The sequence below is a fragment of the Pinus tabuliformis genome, chromosome 9, assembly GCF_031772625.1.
Source record: "Pinus tabuliformis cultivar Carrire ecotype Pingquan chromosome 9, CPIR1, whole genome shotgun sequence".
Lineage (NCBI taxonomy): Eukaryota > Viridiplantae > Streptophyta > Pinopsida > Pinales > Pinaceae > Pinus > Pinus tabuliformis.
In genome coordinates this window covers 1,314,228,021-1,314,251,651 of record NC_142307.1, presented here as the reverse complement: position 1 = coordinate 1,314,251,651, position 23,631 = coordinate 1,314,228,021, and the positions used below count along the sequence as shown (strand labels likewise).

The following is a 23,631-nucleotide window of genomic DNA, read 5'->3' as shown; positions in this document are numbered from 1 at the left end:
TTTCTACTAGATCTAGGGCTTTATCCTGACCTTTGCGAACCCTAACCCTTAAAACCCGAAAACTACAGTAACTAACAGTTAGCAGATCTAAACCCTTTACTGATTGCACTAAAATTCATAACATCATATAATTAAGCAGATCTACTTCTTCGAGCATCTATTAAGTATTTTCCAGATTAATCGCATTCAATCAGATCAAAAATATAGTAATTTCAGAGATATACAATATTACACATATATGTGAATAAATCTTCAAAACAACCTTTATTATGCTTATATATTCAATTACAGACTCTTCCAACCCTGCGCACACAACTGCAGGGGCTCATGCACTTAGTTGCGGACTTACCAAGGTCTCCGAGCACATAGTTGCAGGAGCCTTCCCCTTAGCCTAAGTACATAAAACAAAATTCTATCTCTTACTTAGATCATATATCAATTTATTGACTACTATAACTCTTCTATTAATCTTTTTATATCTTTCATCATCACAATACCATGGTCTAAAAACCATGGGCGGGTCACAAAACAACTTGACTCTTAACACACTAATGGGCTTTGACCTTCCTAAAGCCCCTTTGACCCCTATTGACTTGCACTACGCACGCTCCGCTCCTCAAAATGTAAATACTTTACAATATTAGCAAAGCTTTTACAAAATTTGATCCTAGGGGACCCCGTCGCAACAACGAGTTATACTTGACTTATCTACTTGGCATAGGAGAGAAAATTTTCTTTGGAGAGGCAAGAAGTGACTTCGTGTTCCACTATTGGAACTAGTGTCTCATCATTGTAACTGTGTACTTGGATATTTCACCTTATAATTGAAGCTCGATGAGCTAACACATTTTCATGCATGTATTGTGAATTTATTAGGACTATTACTTGGATGTTTTCTACATATGTTTCATTCACATGTTCTAAGGAAATTGAACTATTTCGATGGCTTTGGTACTTATCTTGTTGAATGTGTGTTGTATTTTCTTTACAATTGTTATGTGAACTATTTCGCGAATAAATAATTTATGCTCTCGGATGTCTCTCTTAGGTTAGTATTATTACTTCCTTCTAAAGACTCACTTTTTGTCTCTTACTCGTGGGAGTCTCGTTTTACACATTGCAATTGGTGTTTCATAATTTCAACTTACTTGCTTGTTCAAGTTATGTATATAATATCTCATGTTATCCATTGAAGCTAAGACGAACCTTTGTGTTATGGTGGTCGAGCCAATACTTCAGAAGGGGTTCCTACTCCAAATGGTGTGAGGTATAATTGGGACTTCACATTGGGGAGAACCCGTATATGTTGGTGGTATCCAACATCATCAACACAACGTCAAGGGAAATTCTTTACACACAAACAACTTAAGGGACTTGTCTACAAAACTTTAGCCTTCAACCAAGTAGTTTTCATCATTGTAAGTATAAATTCCTTCCATTACTTAAGATGTTATAGCTCTTTGAGCAATATCCACTATTCTATCTCAAATTTAGAGTTTTTGACCATAAAACTATTAGTGGTTTTTTTTTGGCTCATTCATTCATTGTGTTGAATAACTACTTTTCATACCACTTTGTAATAACCCAACCTCTTAGGTCACCTTAAGGAAACGGGCGTTATAAAAAAAAAAAAATTGTCTTTCATCCACCTTGAACCCCATTTCTAAAGGTAACTTTGTCTTTGTCCTATTAATAGCTCTCTGATCATATAAATTTTATCCCAAATTGCATCTATAACACAAAGACATAGCCCCTTGAATATTTTTTAATTGGTTCCACATTAGCATGATGGTATTATTGACAAGTTGTATATGACGTGGAACCCTAGGTCTACATGTCATTTTGGGGGTAGTTCCCAGCCAACACTAGGGCCACTGGCCCCAGCAAGGAATTTCCCCAGTCTCTTCATAATTGCCTTATGTTTATTAGTGTGGGCTTTATAAATTAAATTAATCATATATGTATGTATGTATGTATGTATGAACACATACATATCACAACCTTTCGAAAATCTAATGGGTGCATATTATTGGGATAGGGTCCCCTGGAGCCAATTTTGTAAAATGTTTTGTTATTATTGTAAATTCTCTGCATTTTGAGGAGTAGAGCGCGAAGGTTGATAGGAGTCAAAGGGGCTTAGGAAGGTCAAATCCCCTTAGTTTGTTAGAAGTTAAGTTGTTTTGTGACCCGCCCATGGTTCGTAAACCATGGTATTGTAATAGAAGATGATATAAAAAGGAGTCATAGAGAGTCATAAAATATCTAAGATTGTATGGGTATTTGATCTAAGTCAGAGAAGTCTATTTTCTGTACTTAGGCGTAGGAGAAGGCTCCTACAGCTGTATGCACAAAGACCTTGGTAAGTCTGCAGCTGAGTGTGTGGGCCCCTGCAGCTATGTGTGTAGGGTAGAAAGAGTCTGTAACAAAATATCAGGGAATAATAAAGTCTGTTTTGGAGCATAACTTGTGTATCTCTGTGTTACTCTTTACTTCTGCATTTACTGTGTATTCACTTTTTTTCTGAATTTATCTTGAAAAGAACTTAATGGATGCACAAAAGTGGTAGATTTGTTAGTTTACTTGATGTTATGAAGGTTTATAGCAATCGGCGTAGAGTTAGAATCTATTATCTATAAGTTATTGTAATTTCCATGTTTTAAGGGTTAGGGTTCGCAAAGTTTGAAATAAAGCCCTAGAAGTAGCAAAAACACATCACATAGTCCATTGGATGCAGAAACCTAGTTCTGGCATCCCCCAATATTGCCTCGGGTGAGACTGTAGCCTGTGCTATGAAGGTTATTTCCATAAGCGCTGGTAGTGTAGGGTTTTTTTGGTTAGCACAACTAACTCTAAACCTGGGTCCAAGCCCCCTTAAGCCAACAAATGGTTTTTTTTTCCAGGACCAAGATCTATCTAAGGATTATTTGATGAGAAGTAAGTGGATACCAACTAAGAAAGAGATCGAGAAGTGGATAGATCAGAAGTTGCATGAATTTGTAGCCCAGGAAAACAAGAATTTGTGCTTATCAAAGGAAGAGTGATTGAATAGATACCTGTATATAGAAGAACACGAAATTTTATTTTGCTATTTTCCGTGCAAATTATATGAGTGGTTTCTAAATTGGCGGATGGTCAAGGCACGTAGAAGTTGGATAACCCTATTGATTGGACTACAGAGCTAGTGAGGCGCCTAGAAGGGCCAGAAAATAAGATCATGAGGGTTGTCGATCACTGGATCGATAGAATTTTGGGTGGATTCATTACTAGGTTCATGATTGACACATCTACCAGTTATAGCGAAGTTGAACGTCAGTTTTTCAAAGGACCAAGAGGTAAGTATCTAAATTCCTTGAAAACCTGGATTAAAATGATATTGTGCGAGAAAAAGGTTATGCCATTGAGTTGATGTTTAGAAGAGACTTGTTGGGAACTACACAAAGTGGAAAAACATTAAGAAGAGATCTAGATTCAGGTGCTGAGTACAATCCTTTGTTAGGAGAGTCTAATAGTGACAAAGAGAGTAATATTTTAAATACGCCTCAAGGTGCTCCATAGACAGTAAATCTAGGTATTGCAGGAATATGACACCCATCCACTCCACCTCCACCTCCACCTCCACCATCACCTCCACCTCACACACCTACACCTACACCTCCGCCTCCACCTCCACTATTCAATATCACGAATGCTATGAAGATGCCCATATTCAAGGGTCTTGGGACAGAAGACCCTGAATTTTTGTTTGTTTGTAGCTCATGTTGTTTGGAAATCATAGCAGATAATGGATATCGACCTCAAGAAATCATAATTGGTCACAACATTGCAATATAGAGTTTTGAAATGGTATATTAAGTATTGATCGACTCACCCAGCTACAAAGCTGAAAGATATGAAGGATGAACTGAATAATGAATTCAAGAAGCCTAAATCGCAAGCCCAGTCAATAACAGAGGTCAAAGAGATCCAACAAAAGGTGAATAAGTCTGCATGGGGTTTCGATCAAAGGTTGAAGTGTGTGCTCCAGTAGGCTAATATGCAGATCACGGATGAACAACACAAGGATTGGTATATTTATTTTCTATTACCCCATTTAAGATTGCCACTGTCACAACAGAAGATCAGAATACAGACTGAGGAATTGGATATTGCTATGAAGTTGGAATCCTCACCTATTTATGATATGAATATGGGAGTGCAACATATTTAGCTGAAGTTAGCTAGCCTTCATATGGATTTGTAGAGCCTCAAGAAGGGAAAATAATTCAAGAATGAGGTCTGCACATAAGTGTGGTATTTAAAATGTAAAGTCCATGGTCACAACAAGGATCATTGCCCAATGTATCAAAATTATCTAGTTGGAGGAGGTCATGTCCCCCTGAAGCCTGAAAATACTGTTGGGCCAAGTACACATGTAGTACTGTGGTGCACTATTTGTCAGATCATAGTAAAACATACAACAAACAATTATCATTTGCTGCAAAAGTTTGTGCAGACTCCAGAATAGTTGTTCTGTAATTTTTGTAAGTCTATGGGTCATGACGAGTGTAATTGTTGAAGTTATGAATTGATGATGGAAAAAACACCGACATATAGAGTACAGATGGAAGCATGTCCTCAACAAGTTCAAGGCGAAACTACAATGCGCAGAGGATTCCAGGGACGAGGAAGAGGAGGAGGAGGAGGAGCTAGAAGAGGCTGGGGCCAGATCATTTGTTACAATTGTGGAGAACCATGTCACTTTGCACAATATTATCAGAATCCAACGCACTCCTCTTGTCAATATTGTCGACAGTTTGATCATGTCATCAAAGATTGTCTCGTGCTCATCACGACGATGCAAGAAAAGAAAACCCAGATGCAACAAGCTACTTAAAACATCCAGATGATGAGGTCAGAACCACGTGAAGATGTTCCTAGTGTTAATATTGTTACACAAAGCGGTATAGCTACCAGGGAGGATAAAGGGAAACAACTAGAGGAAAATGTAAGGGTACGCAAGACTGATAACAAGGAGGTTGGATTTGATGTGAATAAAGTGAAGGAAACATTTATGGAGGCAAAGAGGACCTTCGCGGACGTAGAAGCTTCTACATCAAGGGCTCAAAGTACGCACACGGAGAAGCCTGAAGGAGTCAATATTGCACAAGAAATAGATCCATCATTGTTAACATCTTTCTCACAGACCTACATGAAGCTCCTGAGGGATCAAAAGGCAGTAGAGATATTACAAGAATTGATAGATATCTGCGCTGGAAAGGGTAAGCCACTGTAGGAACAACGCACAGTGCATAAGGTGGACAAAGGTAAGAAAAGGATTGGTTGCAAAACGAGATTGACTACCCAGATTGGAGAATTTGAAATGCACTAGGTAATCCTTGATTTGGGGTCTGATGCAAATGTTTTGCCTAAGAAAACCTGGGAATGAATGGGAAGACCATCACTACCATGGTCCCCGATCTAGCTGAGGATGGTGAATCAAAAAAATATTATTCCTATGGGTCACCTACATGGAGTAACCATGGATAATGAAGGGGCGCAAGCCATAGCCGATTTTGAAGTGATTGAAGTAGTGGATAATAGTAATCCATACCCAGTGCTGCTTGGCATTGATTGGGAATTTGATATGAACATAGTTATCAACCTCAAGAATCGCAGCATGACATTTGAAAAGAAGGAACTAGAGGTTATTGTTCCATTGGATCCGACCAAGGGTGTGCAATATATTGAACTAGTCTGAGATTATTATGAGTAGGATGATATTGAGAAAATCTATAAGTTCACTGCGTGGTCAAGGATTGGATCAACCCCCGTATTTTGATGGTTTAGAAGAAGTCAATTTATTTCTGGATAAATTTTAAATGGATGTACCTGTGGAACATCAGTTCTAGGCATTTGAAATTGCGCTAAGAGCTATGCCTGCCAGATGGTGGGGCACCAATAAGAATAGTTTTGCATATTGGAAATAATATAGAAGGATGATGAAGCTGAGGTTTGGGTATGACAATACCTGTATTAAATAAAAATATATAGGGAAGGAAGATCTGTGCGAGCATCTGGCTCGATGGACGAAAGCATGGGGGGAAGAACCGCAGCCAGAATGGGTTCACATATTCTACCACACTTTGGATACAATTTTGATGAACTAGTACCTAGAAATAGAGCTGCGACATGGAACCGCGGAATGGGATTTCCTGAAGGAAACCTTTTTTGTTAAATTTTAGCTTTGAAGATGCATTTGAGTGTATTTATGAAGCATTATAGTAGACCAAAGCTACAATATTCAGAATGCCAGAAAAAACTGTCACGTGGGTACAACCAGACTGGAGTACACAACTGCGTCATGTGCTAGAATGCTACAACGTGACCATTGAGGAAGGAGAGGAAGATCCTAGCAACATCAATATTCCTGAGTCATAAGGACAACAAGAAGTTGAAGGGCCAAAGGCAGAATTCCCTAATATCTCAAAACCCTTGAAGACTAAGCAAGTGAATATTGGATCGGAAGCGCAGCCGAAGTTTGCAAACATAGGTGATTATTAGGATGAAGATATAGTGGACAAAGTCGTGGAGTTATTGCAGGAGTATCAGGACTTGTTTCCCACCAAGTTCTATCTAAAAGGGATAGTAGGTGATCTGGGTGTCATGAAAATCACTCTGAAGCCATATGCGAATCCAGTGAAGAAGCGATCGTACCAGTTGAATCCTAAGTACAAGGAAAAAGTGCATCAAGAATTGGATAAGATGCATGCAACTGGGATTATTGAGCCTGTTGAGGAATCAAACTGGGTTAGTCCTATGGTGGTTCAAGAAAAGAAGACAAAGGGTGAAATTCAGATATGCGTAGACTGAAGGAAGTTGAATGATGCTTGTGTCCATGATCCATTTCCTATGCCATTCATATATGAAGTATTGGAGAACATTGGATGTCAGGAAGTCTATTTGTTTACTGATGCTTTCTCAAGGTATCATCAGATCAAGATCATGTCGGAGGATCAAAGTAAGACCACCTTCACTATAGAATTGGTTTGTTTTCAGTATACAATTATGCCCTTTGGAATTAAGAATGCCCCTCCAATATTCTCTAGGGTGGTAGTCACAACTTTCAAAGAATTTATTCATAAGTTTTAGGACGTTTATTTTGATGATTGGATAGTGTTTGGTTTAGTAAAGAGACATGTTCCCAGTCTTTGCCTCATGTTGGATACTTGCCGAAAGTATCAGATATCCCTTAATCTAAAGAAGTGCATATTCTACGTACTGTATGAGATACATTTAGGCCATGTTGTCTGTAAGCAGGGGTTGATGGTAGATCCTACCAAAATTGTACTAATTATTAATTTAAAGCCTCCAAAGAATGTCAAAAAACTACACGTGATGTTGGGCCATACAGGATATTATAGGAAATTCATCAAATCATATGCACAGATCACTGCGCCCATGGAGAGATTACTAAAGAAGGATGCGATGTTTTGTTGGGACGATGATTGGCAGAAGAGTTTGGATGTCTTGAAGTAAAAAATGGTCACATCGCCTATTCTAGTGTTCCCCAACTAGAAGAATGAGTTCCACATACATGTAGATTCATCCTACATAGCACTAGGATTTGTACTAATCCAGCAAGACATAGCTGATATTGACCATCTGATAGAGTTTGGGAGTAGGAAGTTATCAAAGCCATAAAAGAATTATTCAACCATAGAGCGTGAAGGATAGGAAATGTTGTATGCACTCGAGAAGTTCAGGCACTATTTGTTGGGTGTGCACATCAAAATGTACACAGGCCATTCTGCTTTAAAGTACCTGGTCAACAAGCCTGTGTCGGGGGGGAGAATTCGTAAATGGTTTCTACTCTTTCAATAATATGAATTTGAAGTAGTTGTGAAGCCAGGGCGACTAAATGCTGGACCAGATCACCTCTTGTGGATTGAGAATGGTGACGAACCTAAAAATATGGAAGAAGGATTGCCTAATTCGTAGCTCTTTGTTGTACATATCGCGGATGAACATTTTGTAGAAATAATCTAATTCTTGTCTATGGATACAACTCCTGAAGGGTATACAATGCAACAAAAGAAAGAATTGGTGGCCAGGGCTGCATACTTCTCTATTATTGCTGGACACTTATATAAAATGGGATCTAATGAAATATTGCATAAGTATGTCCCAAAGTATGAATGCCAAAGTATCCTCACTGAAGCGCATGGAGGAGTTGTGGGAGGAAATTATGTGGGAAGAGAAACTGCGTAGAATATCCTATGAGAAGGACTATGGTGGCCAACTATGCATAAGGATTCCAAGGAGTACTGTAGGGCATGTGATGTCTGCCAGAGAATGGGGAGGTCATCGTAAAGCATGAATTTCCTTTGAACCCAAAATTGTCGTTACAAGCACTTGATAAATGGGAAATAGACTTCGTGGGATAAATTTAGCCACTAGGAAAGAAGACCAAAGCAAGATATATTATTACAGCGACTGAATACTTGACCAGATGGGTTGAGGCATAGCCCGTGAAGGATTTTATCGCAACCACAAATGCGAATTTAATTTTTGAATACATCTTGTCTCGGTTTGGCTACCCTAAAATTTTGATGAGCGATAGGGGTTCACACCTCTTGAATGAAACAATTTCTAGCTTGCTTGAGGAGTTCCAAATGTATCACCATAAGAGTACGATGTATCAACCTCAAGCAACCAGAACAGTGGAAGCCTTTAACAAAATCCTGGAGAATGCCTTAATGAATATTTGCAATGAAAAACAGAATGATTGGGATGTGCGCATACCAGTTGCTCTATGGGCGTATAGAACTACCTATAAAAATTTGACTGGACAAACATCGTTTAGACTAGTTTATGGACAAGAAGATGTGATTCCAATGGAGTACATCATGCCAAGTTTGTGGATTGTTGCAGTTACAAACATGGCTAATCGAGATACCATGGAAGAATGGCTCACGCAGCTAGTTGAGTTAGATGAAGATCTCTTCTTGGTTGGTTTTCATCAGCATGTGTATAAGGACCGTGAAAAGGCATGGGATGATCGCCATATTAAGAAATGCACCTTCAAGAGTGGGGATTTGGTCTTTATGTATGATAGTAAGTTCACAAAGTTTCCAGGAAAGCTACAAATTCATTGGTTGGGGCCCTATATCATCAAGAATATTATGGATGGAGGTGCATTTGAGCTCGCAAAGCTGAACGAAGAGTTGTTTCCAGGAAAGGTCAATGGGAGCTGGTTAAAGTTGTACAGGGGTGATCCCACATGTGCACAATGACTATATGGATGTGGGATAGTCTTTGTACTCTAGGAAGTTGGAAGGGAGTGTGGGACTATAAACTACACTGCCAGAAGGATAGTTGAGCAAAGTGATTGGGTTGTGCAACGAATTGAGTGAAGGCTCAGAGGAGATTTACGATGAAGGAGTTGCACTAGAATGGTGGGTTCTACACCGGGCCAAAAAGTGATCGTTGGAAGCCCTGTAGCTGATTGGATGACAATTTTTCTATTAAAATGAGGGGGGGGAGCATTTAAGATGCATATCTTTGGAAATCTATTGCCAAACGTGCATTAATGACAGGGATTTGGAGGGAACGGATGGATTTGAATTCAAATTGGGCTATAAATACATCATCCCGCTCCACATTTGAACACTTTGATTATTGAGAAATTTCCTTGAGCTTTTGCTTGTGCCAACAGAAATGTTGTATGTCTACAGATAATCGGGAAATTCTTAAAGAGAATATTTCACAATCGGGATTCACAAATTTAACTGGTTGGTAGTGCAAGAGATTACTCGAGAGGATGACTACAACCCGAACTTAGCTTGATCCATCCCAATCTATGCCTTCAAATGTGCCTACTACAATGCCTAGGTCTCTGAGACCTAAGCCATATTCTTCCACAACAGGAGACAAGAAGTAGAAGAAGCCCAGAAAGTGTCGATCCGGCAATCGCCACGCAAAAATCCAACAGAAATCAGACAAAAGGGGAAGACGGATAGAACCAGGCAGCTGACAGAACCCCTAGATTTAGACAAAGAAGAACTCACCATGGGGATTGAGGAGATTGATGCAAAGGAAGTTGAGCTGATAAATCAGCTTCCACCTTATATACCACCGAGGAAATCCATGGTTAAAGTTCCTAAAGACCCAGATTCAGAAAAGTTCATGGTCTCCACACCATTGTTGCTGAAGAATGTGTCATTTGAGGGAAATCTTTTGGCTTGGATATCATACTTGAAGATGGAGGAATGGGACTTGGGGGACCACGTGAAGTTCCCGCAGTTCAAACCAAGCAAGTACATGAAGAAGGTATATTATTAAGAATCAGAGGTCACACGACTTGAGCCAATGAAATGGGTGGTCAGAGTTAGGTGTGAGGGCCTATTAAACATGTTGTGGGTGCCACATTTTAGCCGCAATGCCATTAATACAGTTTATGTGCGTCAATTTGTGATGGTAGTGCACAATGGGTGCTATGGTTGGGAGGGCCCATCCTAATTACTGACACGTTGATCCACAGAATTCACATTGTTGCCTTACCAAGGGTGGACCCTACAAGTGCATTTGTGGGAAAATTGCAGGAGAAGTTGGCGAACCAAATGAAGAGCGATTTTGACCAGGTAAAGAAGTCACACAGTTATTCAATTCATTCCATATCAGATGGTGCAGTGTAGTTTGCTGCAGTGTAGTTTATGCTCATCATGACCTATAGACTTATAGAAATTGCAAAACAGTTGTTGGGGAGTCTGTAAATTTTGTTGTAACAATTGGAAATTGTCTGTTGTATGTTTTCCTATTATTTGGAAGATAGCGCATCATGGCACTACATTGGTGCTTGTCCTAGTGGTATTTTCTGGCTTCAGGGGGAAAAGATATCCCCCAGTTAGATAGTTATGATATACCGGATAATTATCCTTATCACAACCATGGCCTTTTCACTTTAAGCACCATACTTCTACACGGGTCTCACTTTGGACCTCTTTCCCCTTTTTGAGATACTGCAAATCCATATGCAGGCTAGCCAACTATGACTAAATCTACTACACTTCGAGATTTGTATCTTGAATAGGCGAAGCCTCCAACTTCATAGCAATTTCTAGTGCTTCCACTTGTGTTCCAAGCTTCTGCTATGACAATGACAATCTTAAGTGAGGTAACAGTGAGATAATATGCCAATCCTTATGTTGCTCATCCAAAATCAACAAATTATCCTGTTGTAGGAGACATTTCAAATTTTGATCAAAACCCCATGCAAATTCATTTACCCTCTGCTTGATTTCGTTAACCTCGGTTGTATACTGGGCTTGGAACTTAGGCTTCTTGAATTCATTATTTAGCACATCTTTTGTGTCTTCCAACGTTGCAGCTGGGTGAGTCATGTTGTACTTAATATACCAACTCAACACCCTATCTTGCAATGTTGTTACCAGCTACGCTTTCTTCAAATCATCATTCGTTATCTACTGTGACTTCCACACAGCATATGCTACAAAAAAGAATTGTTTGGGATCTTAAGTCCCCATACCCTTGAATATAGACATCTTCATAGTATTCAACATGCTGATAGCGGAGGTGGAGGTGGAAGTGTAGGTGTGTGAGGTGGAGGTGGTGGCATAGGTGGAGTGGATGGATGTGTTATTTCAAACTATTACTTTCTTCATCGCTATCAAATGCTCCCAACAAAGGATTGTATTCTACAATTGAGTCTAAATCTCTTCTGAATGGTTTCCATCTTTGTGTAGACCCCATTAAGTCTCGTCTAACCATTAATTTAATGGAATAACTCGTTTCTCACACAATAGCATTTTAATCCAAGTTTTTAGATACTTTAGATACTTACCTCTTGGTCCTTTTAAAAACTGGCATTCAGCTTCGCTATAACTGATAGACGTGTCAATCACGAATTCAGTAATAAATCCACACAAAATATTATCGATCTAGTAATCGAAAACCTTCATGATCTTATTTTTTTATCCTTCTAGGCGCCTTACTAACTCTGGAGTCCACACAATAGGGTTATCTAATTTCCAAGTACCTTGACCATCCACCAATTTAGCCAACCATTCGTATAACTCGCATGGAAAATATAAGAAGAAAATTTCGTTTTCTTCTATATATAGGTATCTATCCAACCACTCTTCTTTCGACATTAGCGAATTCCTGTTTTCTTGAGACGCAAACTTGTGCAACTTCTGATCTATCCACTTTCCAATCTCCTTCTTAGTCGGTATCCACTTATGCCACATCACACATTCCTCAGATATATCCTAGTCTTGGCAACGGAACCATTTGTTGGCTTGAGGGGGCTTGGATCTAGGTTCAGAGCTAGCTACTAACCAATAAAACCCTACACTACTGTCCCTTTCAAAAACAATCGGCGTAGTGTAGGTTGCAACCTCACCCGAGGCAATATTGGGCGATGATAGAAAAAGGTTTCTTCATCCAAAGGACTATGTGATGTGTTTGTACTAGATCTAGGGCTTTATCCCAACCTTCGTGAACCCTAACCCTTAAAACCCAGAAACTACAGTAACTAACAGTTAGCAAATCTAAACCCTTCGCTGATTGCGCTAAACATTCATAACATCATATAATTAAGCAGATCTACTTCTTCGCGCATCTATTAAGTATTTTCTAGATTAATTGCATTCAATCAGATCAGAAATACAGTAATTTCAGAGATATACAATAATACACAGATATGTGAATAAATATTCAAGACAACCTTTATTATGCTTAGATATTCAATTACAAACTCTTCCAACCCCATGCACAGAACTGTCAGGGCCCGTGCACTTAGTTGCGGACTTACCAAGGTCTCCGCACACATAGCTGCAAGAGCCTTCCCCTTCGCCTAAGTACAGAAAACAGACTTCTATCTCTTACTTAGATCATATATCGATTTATTGACTACTATAACTCTTCTATGACTCCTTTTATATCTTTCCTCATCACAATACCATGGTCCGCGAACCATAGGCAGGTCACAAAACAACTTGACTCTTAACAAACTAATGGTCTTTAACCTTCCTAAAGCCCCTTTAACCCCTATTGACCTGCGCTACACACGCTCTGGTCCTCAAAATGTAAATAATTTACAATATTAACAAAACCTTTACAAAATTTGACCCTAGGGGACCCCGTCACAACAGAGAGTTATGCTTGGCTTCTCTACTTGGCATAGGAGAGAAAAATATTCTTTAGAGAGGCAATAAATGACTTCATGTTCCACTATTGGAACTATTGTCTCATCATTGTAACTATGTACTTGGATATTTCACCTTATAATTGAAGCTCGATGAGCCAACACATTTTCATGCATGCATTGTGAATTTATTAGGATCATTATTTGGATGTTTTCTATATATGTTTTGTTTACATGTGCTAAGGAAATTGAACTATTTCGGTGGCTTTGGTACTTATCTTGTTGAATGTGTGTTGTATTTTCATTACAATTGTTATGTGAACTATTTCGCGAACGAATAATTTATGCTCTCACATGTTCTCTTAGGTTAGTATTATTACTTTCTTTTACACGTTGCAATTGGTGTTTCATAATTTCAACTTACTTGCTTGTTCAAGTTATGTATATAATCTCTCATGTTATCCATTGAAGCTAAGATGACCTTTGTGTTATGGTGGTCGAGCCAATGCTTCGAAAGGGGTTCCTACTCCAAATGGTGTGAGGTCTAATTGGGACTTCACATCATGGAGAAACCCTATGTGTTGGTGGTATCCAACATCATCAACACAACGTTAAGGGAAATTCTTCACACACAAACAACTTAAGGGACTTGTCTACAAAACTTTAGCCTTCAACCAAGTAGTTTTCATCATTGTAAGTATCAATTCCTTCCATTACTTAAGATGTTATAGCTATTTGAGCTATATCCACTATTCTATCTCAAATTTAGAGTTTTTGACCATAAAAATATTAGTGGTTTTTTTTTTGCTCATTCATTCATTGTGTTCAATAACTACTTTTCATACCACTTTGTAAGAACCCAACCTCTTAGGTAACCTTAAGAAAATGGGGGTTATAAAAAAAATTGTCTTTCATCCACCTTGAACCCCATTTCTAAAGATACCTTTGTCTTTGTCCTATTAATAGCTCTCTGATCATATAAATTTTATCCCATATTGTATCTACGACACAAAGACATAGTCCCTTGAATATTTTTTAATTGGTTCCACATTAGCATGATGGTATTATTGACAAGTTGTATATGACGTGGAACCCTAGGTATACATGTCACTTTGGGGGTAGTTCCCAACCAACACTAGGGCCATTGGCCCCACCAAGGAATTTTCCTAGCCTCTTCATAATTGCCTTATGATTATTAGTGTGGGTATTATAAATTAAATTAATTAGCTATGTATGTATGTATGAACACATACATATTACAACCTTCGAAAATCTAATGGGTGCATATTGTTGGGACAGGGTCCTTGGGAGCCAATTTTGTAAAATGTTTTTTATTATTATAAAGTCTTCGCATTTTGAGGAGTGGAGCGTGAAGGTCGATATGATTCAAAGGGGCTAAGGAAGGTCAAAGCCCCTTAGTTTGTTAGAAGTTATGTTGTTTTGTGACCCACCCATGGTTTGTAAAATATGGTATTGTAATAGAAGAAGATATGAAAAGAATTCATAGAGAGTCATAAAATATCTAAGATTTTATGGGTATTTGATCGAAGTCAAAGAAGTCTATTTTCTGTACTTAGGCGTAAGAGAAGGCTCCTGTAGCTGTGTGCGCAGATACCTTGGTAAGTCTGCAGCTGAGTGCGTGGACCCTTGTAGCTATGTGCATAGGGTAGAAGAGTCTGTAACAAAATATCTGAGCATAATAAAGTCTATTTTGGAGCATAACTTGTGTATCTCTGTGTTACTCTTTACTTATGCATTTACTGTGTATTCGTTCTGTTTACTGAATTTATCTTGAAAAGAACTTAATGGATGTGCAAAAGTGGTAGATTTGTTAGTTTACTTGATGTTATGAAGGTTTAGAGCAATCAGAACAAATTTAGAATCTATTATCTGTAATTTATTGTAATTTCTGCGTTTTAAGGGTTAGGGTTCGCAAAGGTTGAAATAAAGCCTTGGAAGTAGCAGAAACACATCACATAGTCCATTGGATGCAAAAGCCTAGTTTTGGTGTCCCCTAATACTGCCTTGGGTGAGAATGTAGCCTGCGCTATGAAGGTTATTTCCAAAAGAACTGGTAGTGTAGGGTTTTGTTGATTAGCACAACTAACTTTGAACCTGGGTCCAAGCCCCCTTAAGGCAACAAATGGCTTTGTTTCCGGGATCGGGATCTATCTGAGGATTATGTGATGAGAAATAAGTGGATACCGACAAAGAAGGAGATCAAGAAGTGGATAGATCAGAAGTTGCATGAATTTTTAGCCCAGGAAAATAGGAATTTGTGCTTGTCAACGGAAGAGTGGTTGAATAGATATCTATATACAGAAGAACACAAAATTTTATTCTGATCTTTTCCGTGTGAATTATATGAGTGGTTGTCTAAATTAGAGGATGGTCAAGGCATGTAGAAGTTTGATAACTCTATTGTTTGGACTCCATATCTAGTGAGGTGCCTCGAAGGTCTAGAAAACAAGATCGTGAGGGTTGTCGATCACTAGATCAATAGCATTTTCAGTGGATTCATTACTGATTTCGCGACTGACACATCTGTCAGTTATAGCAATGTTGAACGTTAGTTTTTCAAAGGACCAAGAGGTAAGTATCTAAATTTCTTGAAAACTTAGATTAAAATGATATTGTGCGAGAAAAAGGTTATGCCATTGAATTGATGTTTAAAAGAGACTTGTCAGGAACTACAGGAAGTGGAAAAACATTCATAAGAGATCTAGATTCAGGTACTGAGTACAATCCTTTGTTAAGAGAGTCTAATAGTGATGAAGAGAGTAATATTCTGAAAACGCCTCAAGGTGCTCCGCAGACAGTAAATCTTGGTATTGCGGGAATACTACACCCATCCACTCCACCTCCACCTCCACCATCACCTCCACCTCACACACACACCTACACCTACACCTACGCCTCCACCTCCACCTCCACTATTCAATATCACGAACGCTTTGAAGATACCCATATTCAAGGGTTTGGGGACAAGATACCCTGAATTTTTGTTTGCTTGTAGCTGATGATGTGTGGAAATCATAGCAGATAACAGATGACAACCTGAAGAAATCACAGTTGGTCACAACATTTCAATAAAGAGCGTTGATATGGTATATTAAGTATTGATCGACTCACCCAGCTACGAAGCTGAAAGATACGAAGGATGTGCTGAACAATGAATTCAAGAGACCTAAATTGCAAGCCCAGTCGATAACATAGGTCAAAGAGATCGAGAAAAAGGTGAATGAGTCTACATGGGGTTTCGATCAAAGGTTGAAGTGCATGCTCCAACAGGCTAATATGCAAACACAAATGAACAACACAAGGATTGGTCTATTTCCTTACTATTACCCCATTTAAGATTTCCACTGTCACAGCGGAAGATTGGAACACAGACTAAGGAATTGGATATTGCTATGAAGTTGGAAGCCTCACCTATTTAGGATACAAAACTAGGAGTGCAACATATTCAATTGAAGTTGGCTAGCTTGCATATGGAGTTGCAGAGCCTCAAGAAAGGAAAAGAAGTCAAGAACAAGGTCAACGCAGAAGTGTGGTGTTTAAAATGTAAAGGATGTTCATGAAAAGGATCTTGGCCCAATGTATCAAAATTATCTAGTTGGAGAAGGTCATGTCCCCCTGAAGCCTAAAAATACTGTTGGGCCAAGTAAAGGTTTTGTATCGTGGTGCGTTGTTTTTCAGATCATAGGAAAACATACAACGAACAATTTTCATTTGCTGCAGAAGTTTGCGCAGACTCCACAATAGTTGTTCTGTAATTTTTCTAAGTCTGTGGGTCATGAAAAGCTTAATTTCCAAAGTTATAAAATGATGATGGAAAAAACACCAACATATAGAGTACAGATGGAAGCGTGTCCTCAGCAGGTTCAAGAAACAACTACAATGCGCAGAGGATTCCAAGGATGAGGAAGAGGATGAGGAGGAGGAGCTAGAAGAGGCTGAGGCCAGATCATTTGTTACAATTGTGGAGAACCATGTCACTTTGCATGAGATTGTCAGAATCCAATGCACCCCTCTTGTCAATATTGTTGAAAATTTGATCATGTCATCGAAGATTGTCTCATGCTCATCGTGAAGATGCAAGAAATGAAGACCCAGATGCAACAAGCAACTCAAAACATCCAGATGATGAGGTTAGAGCCACATGAAGATGGTCCTAGTGTTAATATTGTTATTCGAAGCGGTATAGCTACCAGGGAGGATAAAGGGAAACAACTAGAGAAAAATGTAAGGGCACGCAAGATGGCTGACAAGGAGGCTGGATTTGATGTGAATAAAGCAAAGGAAACGTTTATGGAGGCAAATAGGAGCTTCATAGACATAGAAGCTTCTACATCAAGGGCTCAAAGTATGCACATTGAGAAGCCTGAAGGATTCAGTACTGCACAAGAAATAGATCCATCATTGTTAACATCTTTCTTACAGACCTACATGAAGCTCTCGAGGGATCAAAAGGTAGTCGAGAGATTGCAAGAATTGATAGATAACTGTGCTGGCAAGGGTAAGCCACTGCAGGAACAACGTGCAGTGCATAAGGTGGACAGAGGTAAGAAAACGATTGGTTGCAAAATGAGATTGACTGCCCAAATTGGAGAATTTGAAATGGACCAGGTAATCCTTGATTTGGGGTCTGATGCAAATGTTATGCTTAACCAACCTGGGAATGAATGGGAAGACCATCACTACCATGGTCCCCAATCCAACTGAGGATGGTGAATCAACAAAATATTATTCCTATGGGTCGCCTACATGGAGTAACCATGGATATTGAAGGAGCACCATAACCAATTTTGAAGTGATTGAAATAGTGGACAATAGTAATCCATACCCAACACTGCTTGGCATTGGTTGGGAATTTGATATGAACATAGTTATCAACCTCAAAAAGCGCAACATGACATTTGAAAATAAGGAACTAAGGGTTATTGTTCCATTGGATCTGACCAAGGGTGCATGATATATTGAACCAGTCTAAGATTATTATGAGTAGGATGATATTGAGAAAATCTATAAGTTCGTTGCGTGGTTGAGGATTGGATCAACCCCCGTATTTTGATGGTTTAGAATATTTCAATTTATTTCTCGATAATTTTAAAGGGATGTACCTGAGGAACATCAGTTCCATGCATTAGAAATCACACTAAGAGCTATGCCTGCCAGATGGTGGGGCACCCATAAGAATAGTTTTACAGATTGGAAAGAATATTGAAGGATGATGAAGCTGAGGTTTGGGTATGTCAATACCCACATTAAATATAAATATATAGAGAAGGATGATTCGTGTGAGCATCTGGCTCAATGGATGAAAGCATGGGGGGAGAACTGAGCCATAATGGGTTCACATATTCTGCCAAACTTTGGATATGATTCTGATGAACTGGTACCTAGAAATAGAGCTGCGACATGGAATCGCAAAATGGGATGTCCTGAAGGAAAATTTTTTGTTAACTTTCAGCTTTGAAGATGCATTTGAGTGTATTTACGAAGCGTTATAGCAGACCAAAGCTACAATATTCAAAATGTTGGAAGAACCTATCACGTGGGTATAACCAAACTGGAGTACGCAGCTGCGTCATGCGCTAGAATTCTACAATGTGACCACTGAGGAAGGCGAGGAATATCCTAGGAACATCAATATAACTGAGTCATAAGGAAAACACGAAGTCGCAGGGCCTAAGGCGGAAGTTCCTAATATCTCAAAACCCTTGAAGACTAAGCTGGTGAATATTCGATCGAAAGCACTGCTGAAGTTCACAAACATAGGTGATTATTGGGATGAAGACATAGTGGACAAAGTCACGGAGTTATTGCGGTAGTATTAGGACTTTTTCCCACCAAGTTCTCTCATCTAAAAGGTATAGTACATGATCTGGGTGTCATGAATATCACTCTGAAGCCATATGAGAATCCAGTGAAGCAGCAATCGTATCGGTTGAATCCTAAGTACAAGGAAAAAGTGCGCGAAGAATTGGATAAGATGCTTGCGGCTGGGATTATTGAGCCTGTTGAGGAATCAGACTAGGTTAGTCCTTGGTGCTTCAAGAAAAGAAGACAAAGGGTGAAATTTGGATATGCATAGACTAAAGGAAGTTGAATGATTCTTGTGTCCATGATCCATTTCCTATGCCATTCACAGATGAAGTATTGGAGAAATTTGGATGTCAAGAAGCCTGTTTTTTACTGATTCTTTCTCAAGGTATCATCAAATCAAGATCGCGTTGGAGGATTGGAGTAAGACCACCTTTGCTATAGAATGGGGTTGTTTTCAATATATAGTTATGCCATTTGGAATTAAGAATGCCCCTCGAATCTTCTATACGGTGGTAGTTGCAACTTTCGAAGAATTTATTCATAAGTTTTAGGATGTTTACTTTGATGATTAGACAATGTTTGGGTTAGTAAAGAGAAATGTTCCTACTCTTTGCCTCATGTTGGATACTTGTTGAAAGTATCAGATATCCCTTAATCTAAAGAAGTGCATATTCTGCGTACCGTATGAGATACGTTTGAGCCATGTTGTCTATAAGCGGGGGTTGATGGTAGATTAGGACTACCAAAATTGTAGTAATTATTAATTTAGAGCCTCCAAAGAATGTCAAACAACTATGCACGATGTTGGGCCATACATGATATTATACGAAATTCATCAAATCATATGTGTAGATCACTGCACCCATGGAGAGATTACTAAAGAAGGATGCGACGTTTTGTTGGGATGATGATTGTCAAAAGAGTTTGGATGTCATGATGGAAAAAATGGTCACATCGCCTATTATAGTGTTCTCCGACTGGAAGAATTAGTTCCACATACATGTAGATGCATCCTTCATAGCACTAGGAGTTGTGCTAACCTAGTCAGGAATAGGTGATATTGACCATCCGATAGCATTTGGGAGTAGGAAGTTATCAAAGGCATAAAATAATTATTCAACCACAAAGCGTGAAGGATTGGCAATGGTGTATGCACTCCAGAAGTTTAGGCACTATTTTTTGGGTGCACACATCAAAATGTACACAGACCATTCTGCTTTAAAGTACCTAGCCAACAAGCCTGTGTTGGGGGGGACAATTCATAAATGGTTGCTACTCGTTCAAGAATATGACTTTGAAGTAGTTGTGAAGCTAGGGCGACTAAATGTTGGACTAGATCACCTCTCATGGATTAAGAATGGTGATGAACCTACAAATCTAGAAGAAGGATTGCCTGATCCGTCGCTCTTTGTTGTAGGTATCGCAGATGAACATTTTGCAGACATAATCCAATTCTTGTCTATGGGTACAACTCCTGAAGGGTATACAATGCAGAAAATGAAATAATTGGTGGTCAGGGCTACATATTTCTCTGTTATTGTTGGACACTTATATAAAATGGGATCCGATGAAATATTGCATAGGTATGTCCCGAAGTATGAACACCAAAGTATCCTTGTTGAAGCGCATGGAAGAGTTGCAGCACGAAATTATGCAGGAGGAGAAACTGTGTAGAAGATCCTATCAGCAGGACTATGTTGGCCAAATATGCATAAGGATTCCGAGTATTGTAGGGCATGTGATGTCTATTAGAGAATGGGAGGTCGTCGTAAAGCATGAATTGCCTTTGAACCCACAAGTGTTGTTACAAGCACTTGATAAATGGGCAATAGACTTCGTGGGACAAATTCAGCCACTAGGAAAGAATACCGGAGCAAGATATTTTATTACAGCAACTGAATACTTGACCAAATGGGTTGAGGCATAGGCCATGAAGGATTGTATCACAACCACAACTATGAAGTTAATTTTTGAATACATCTTGTCTCGGTTTGGCTGCCCTAAAATTTTGATGAGCAATAGGGTTTGCACTTCTTGAATGAAACAATTTCTACCTTTCTTGAGTTCCAAATGTATCACCATAAGAGTACGATGTATCACCCTAAAGCAAACGGAACAGTGAAAGCCTTTAAAAAAATCCTGGAGAATGCCTTAAGAAATATTTGCAATGAAAAATGGAATGATTGGGATGTGCGCATACTAGTTGTTCTATGGGCGTATAGAACTACCTGTAAAAAATTGACTAGACAAACGTCGTTTAGACTAGTTTATGGACAAGAAGATGTGATGCCAATGGAGTACATCATGCCAAGTTTCTATATTGTTGCAATTACATACATGGCTGATCAGGATACCATGGAAGAATGGCTTACGTAGCTAGTTGAGTTGGAAGAAGATTGCTTCTTGGTTGGTTTTCATCAACAAGTGTAGAAGGACAGTGAAAAGGCATGGCACGATCACCATATTAAGAAATGCACCTTCAAGAGTGGGGATTTGGTCTTTATGTATGATAGTAAGTTCACGAAGTTTCTGGGAAAGTTCCAAATGCATTGGCTGGGAACCTATATCATCAAGAAGATTATGGATGGAGGTGCAGTTGAGCTCATAAAGCTGAACGAAGAGTTGTGTCCAAGAAAGGTCAATGGGAGTTGGTTAAAGTTGTATAGGGGTGATCCCACCCATGTGAAATGACTATATGGATGCGGGATAGTCTTTGTACTCTAGGAAGTTGCAAGGGAGTGTGGGACTATAAACTACACTGCCAGAAGGATGGTTGAGCGAAGTGATTGGGTTGCGCGATGAATCGAGTGAAGGCTCAGAGGAGAGTTGCAATGAAGGAGCTGCACTAGAATGGTGGGTCCTGCACCTAGCCAAAAAGTGATCGTTGAAAGCACTGTAGCTGATTGGATGGCAATTTTTGTGTTAAAACTAGCGGGGGGAGCATTTAAGATGCATATCTTTGGAAATCTGCTCCCAAACGCACATTAATGACAGGGATTTGGAGGGAACGGATGGATTTGCATTCAAATTGGGCTATAAATACATCATCCTGCTCCACATTTGAACACTTTTCTTCTTGAGAATTTTCCTTGAGCTTTTTTTGTGCCAATAGAATTGTTGCATGTCTGCAAATGATTAGGAAATTCTTAGAGAGAAGATTTCACGGTCGGGATTCACTAATTTAACTGATTGGTAGCGCAAGAGATTACTCGAGAGGATGACTACAACCCAACCTTAACTTGAGCTGGCCCAACCTGTGTCTACAACTGTGCTTACTACAGTGCCTAGTTCATCGAGACCTAAGCCATATGCTTCCACAATAGGAGACAAGAAGCAAAAGAAGCCCCAAAATTTGTCAGTGAGGCAATCACCACGCAAAAATACAACAGAAATTAGACAAAAGGGGAAGATGGATAGAACCAAGCAGCTGACGAAATCCCTAGATTTAGACGAGGAAGAACTCACCATGGGGATTGAGGAGATTGACATAGAGGAAGCTGAGCTGATAAATTGGCTTCCACCTTATATACCACTGAGGAAATCCACGGTTAAAGTTCCTAAATACCCAGATTCAGAAAAGTTCATGGTCTCCACACCATTGTTGCTGAAGAATGTGTCATTTGAGGGAAATCTGTTGGCTCAGATACCATACTTGAAGATGGAGGACTGGGACTTGGGGGACCACGTAAATTTCTTGTAGTTCAAACCAAGCAAGTACCTAAAGAAGGTATATTATTAAGAATCGGAGGTCACGCGACTTGAGCTGATGAAATGGGTGGTCAGAGTTAGGTGTGAGGGCATATTAAACATTTTGTGGGTGTCACAATTTAGCCGCAGTTCCATTAATACAGTTTATGTGCGTCAATTTTTTATGGTGGTGCACGATGGGTGCCTGTGGTTGGGAGGGCCCATCCTAATTACTGACATGTTGATCCATAGATTCACATTTTTGCCTTACCAAGGAGTGGACCTTGTAAGTGAATTTGTAGGAAAATCACATGAGAAGAAGTTGGTGAACCAAATGAAGAGAAATTTGGGCCGGGTAAAGAAGTCACACAGTTATTCAATTCATTCCATATCAGATGGTGCAGTGTAATTTGCTACATAAACTTTGGCCACAAAAATCATGAGGAAGTGTTGTGCTAATGAAGTGTCGGCGCCGGTAATATCTTTAGCTACGCAGTGCACCAAAGGAGTCCAATACATTTGGGCTCAGTACTTATGTCATGAGATTTTGGAGAATTGCATAGAGGCCTAGGATGATGGCAAGGTGTTCCACTACGTGTGGATGCTTTTGTTGATCGTGTTGGTGGCGTGGAGGACACCCGAAGAAAGTCAATTCCCTCAGCATGATCCAGATCTACCTGAGGCCACAAAGTTCACCTCGCTATGGATGACCAAGGACCCTGAGAGTGTTATAGAGATGAAGATATTTTGGGTCTTGTTTAAATCAGAGTTAAAGATGGTGATTAACCAGTGGCCATGGTTATCACTTGGTTTGCATGCACAGTAAGCCAATATTGCTACCTTCAAGGCCCATTTTCATAATCTTCATATTCGTGAGAAGAAATATATTGCATGCACATGGCACAAGTTTCCATACCTGGTCACCCAAGATGACATTATGGGGTTCGTAAATAAATGGCCGAGCGATTGGT

General features: G+C 39.3%; 1 protein-coding gene across 1 annotated transcript; it reads left to right on the top strand.

Annotated features, from left to right (window-relative positions):
• Positions 1-8,672: 8,672 nt before the first annotated feature.
• LOC149153370 (uncharacterized) lies at positions 8,673-9,272 on the top strand. The gene has a single exon (XM_089443804.1). It carries the CDS (start codon positions 8,673-8,675, stop codon positions 9,270-9,272), a length of 600 nt encoding a protein of 199 aa, XP_089299930.1.
• The last annotated feature ends 14,359 nt before the right edge of the window (positions 9,273-23,631 follow it).

Coding starts and splice junctions, on each gene's coding strand:
- LOC149153370 (XM_089443804.1), top strand. CDS start 8,673: ATGTATCAACCTCAAGCAACCAGAACAGTGGAAGCCTTTAACAAAATC.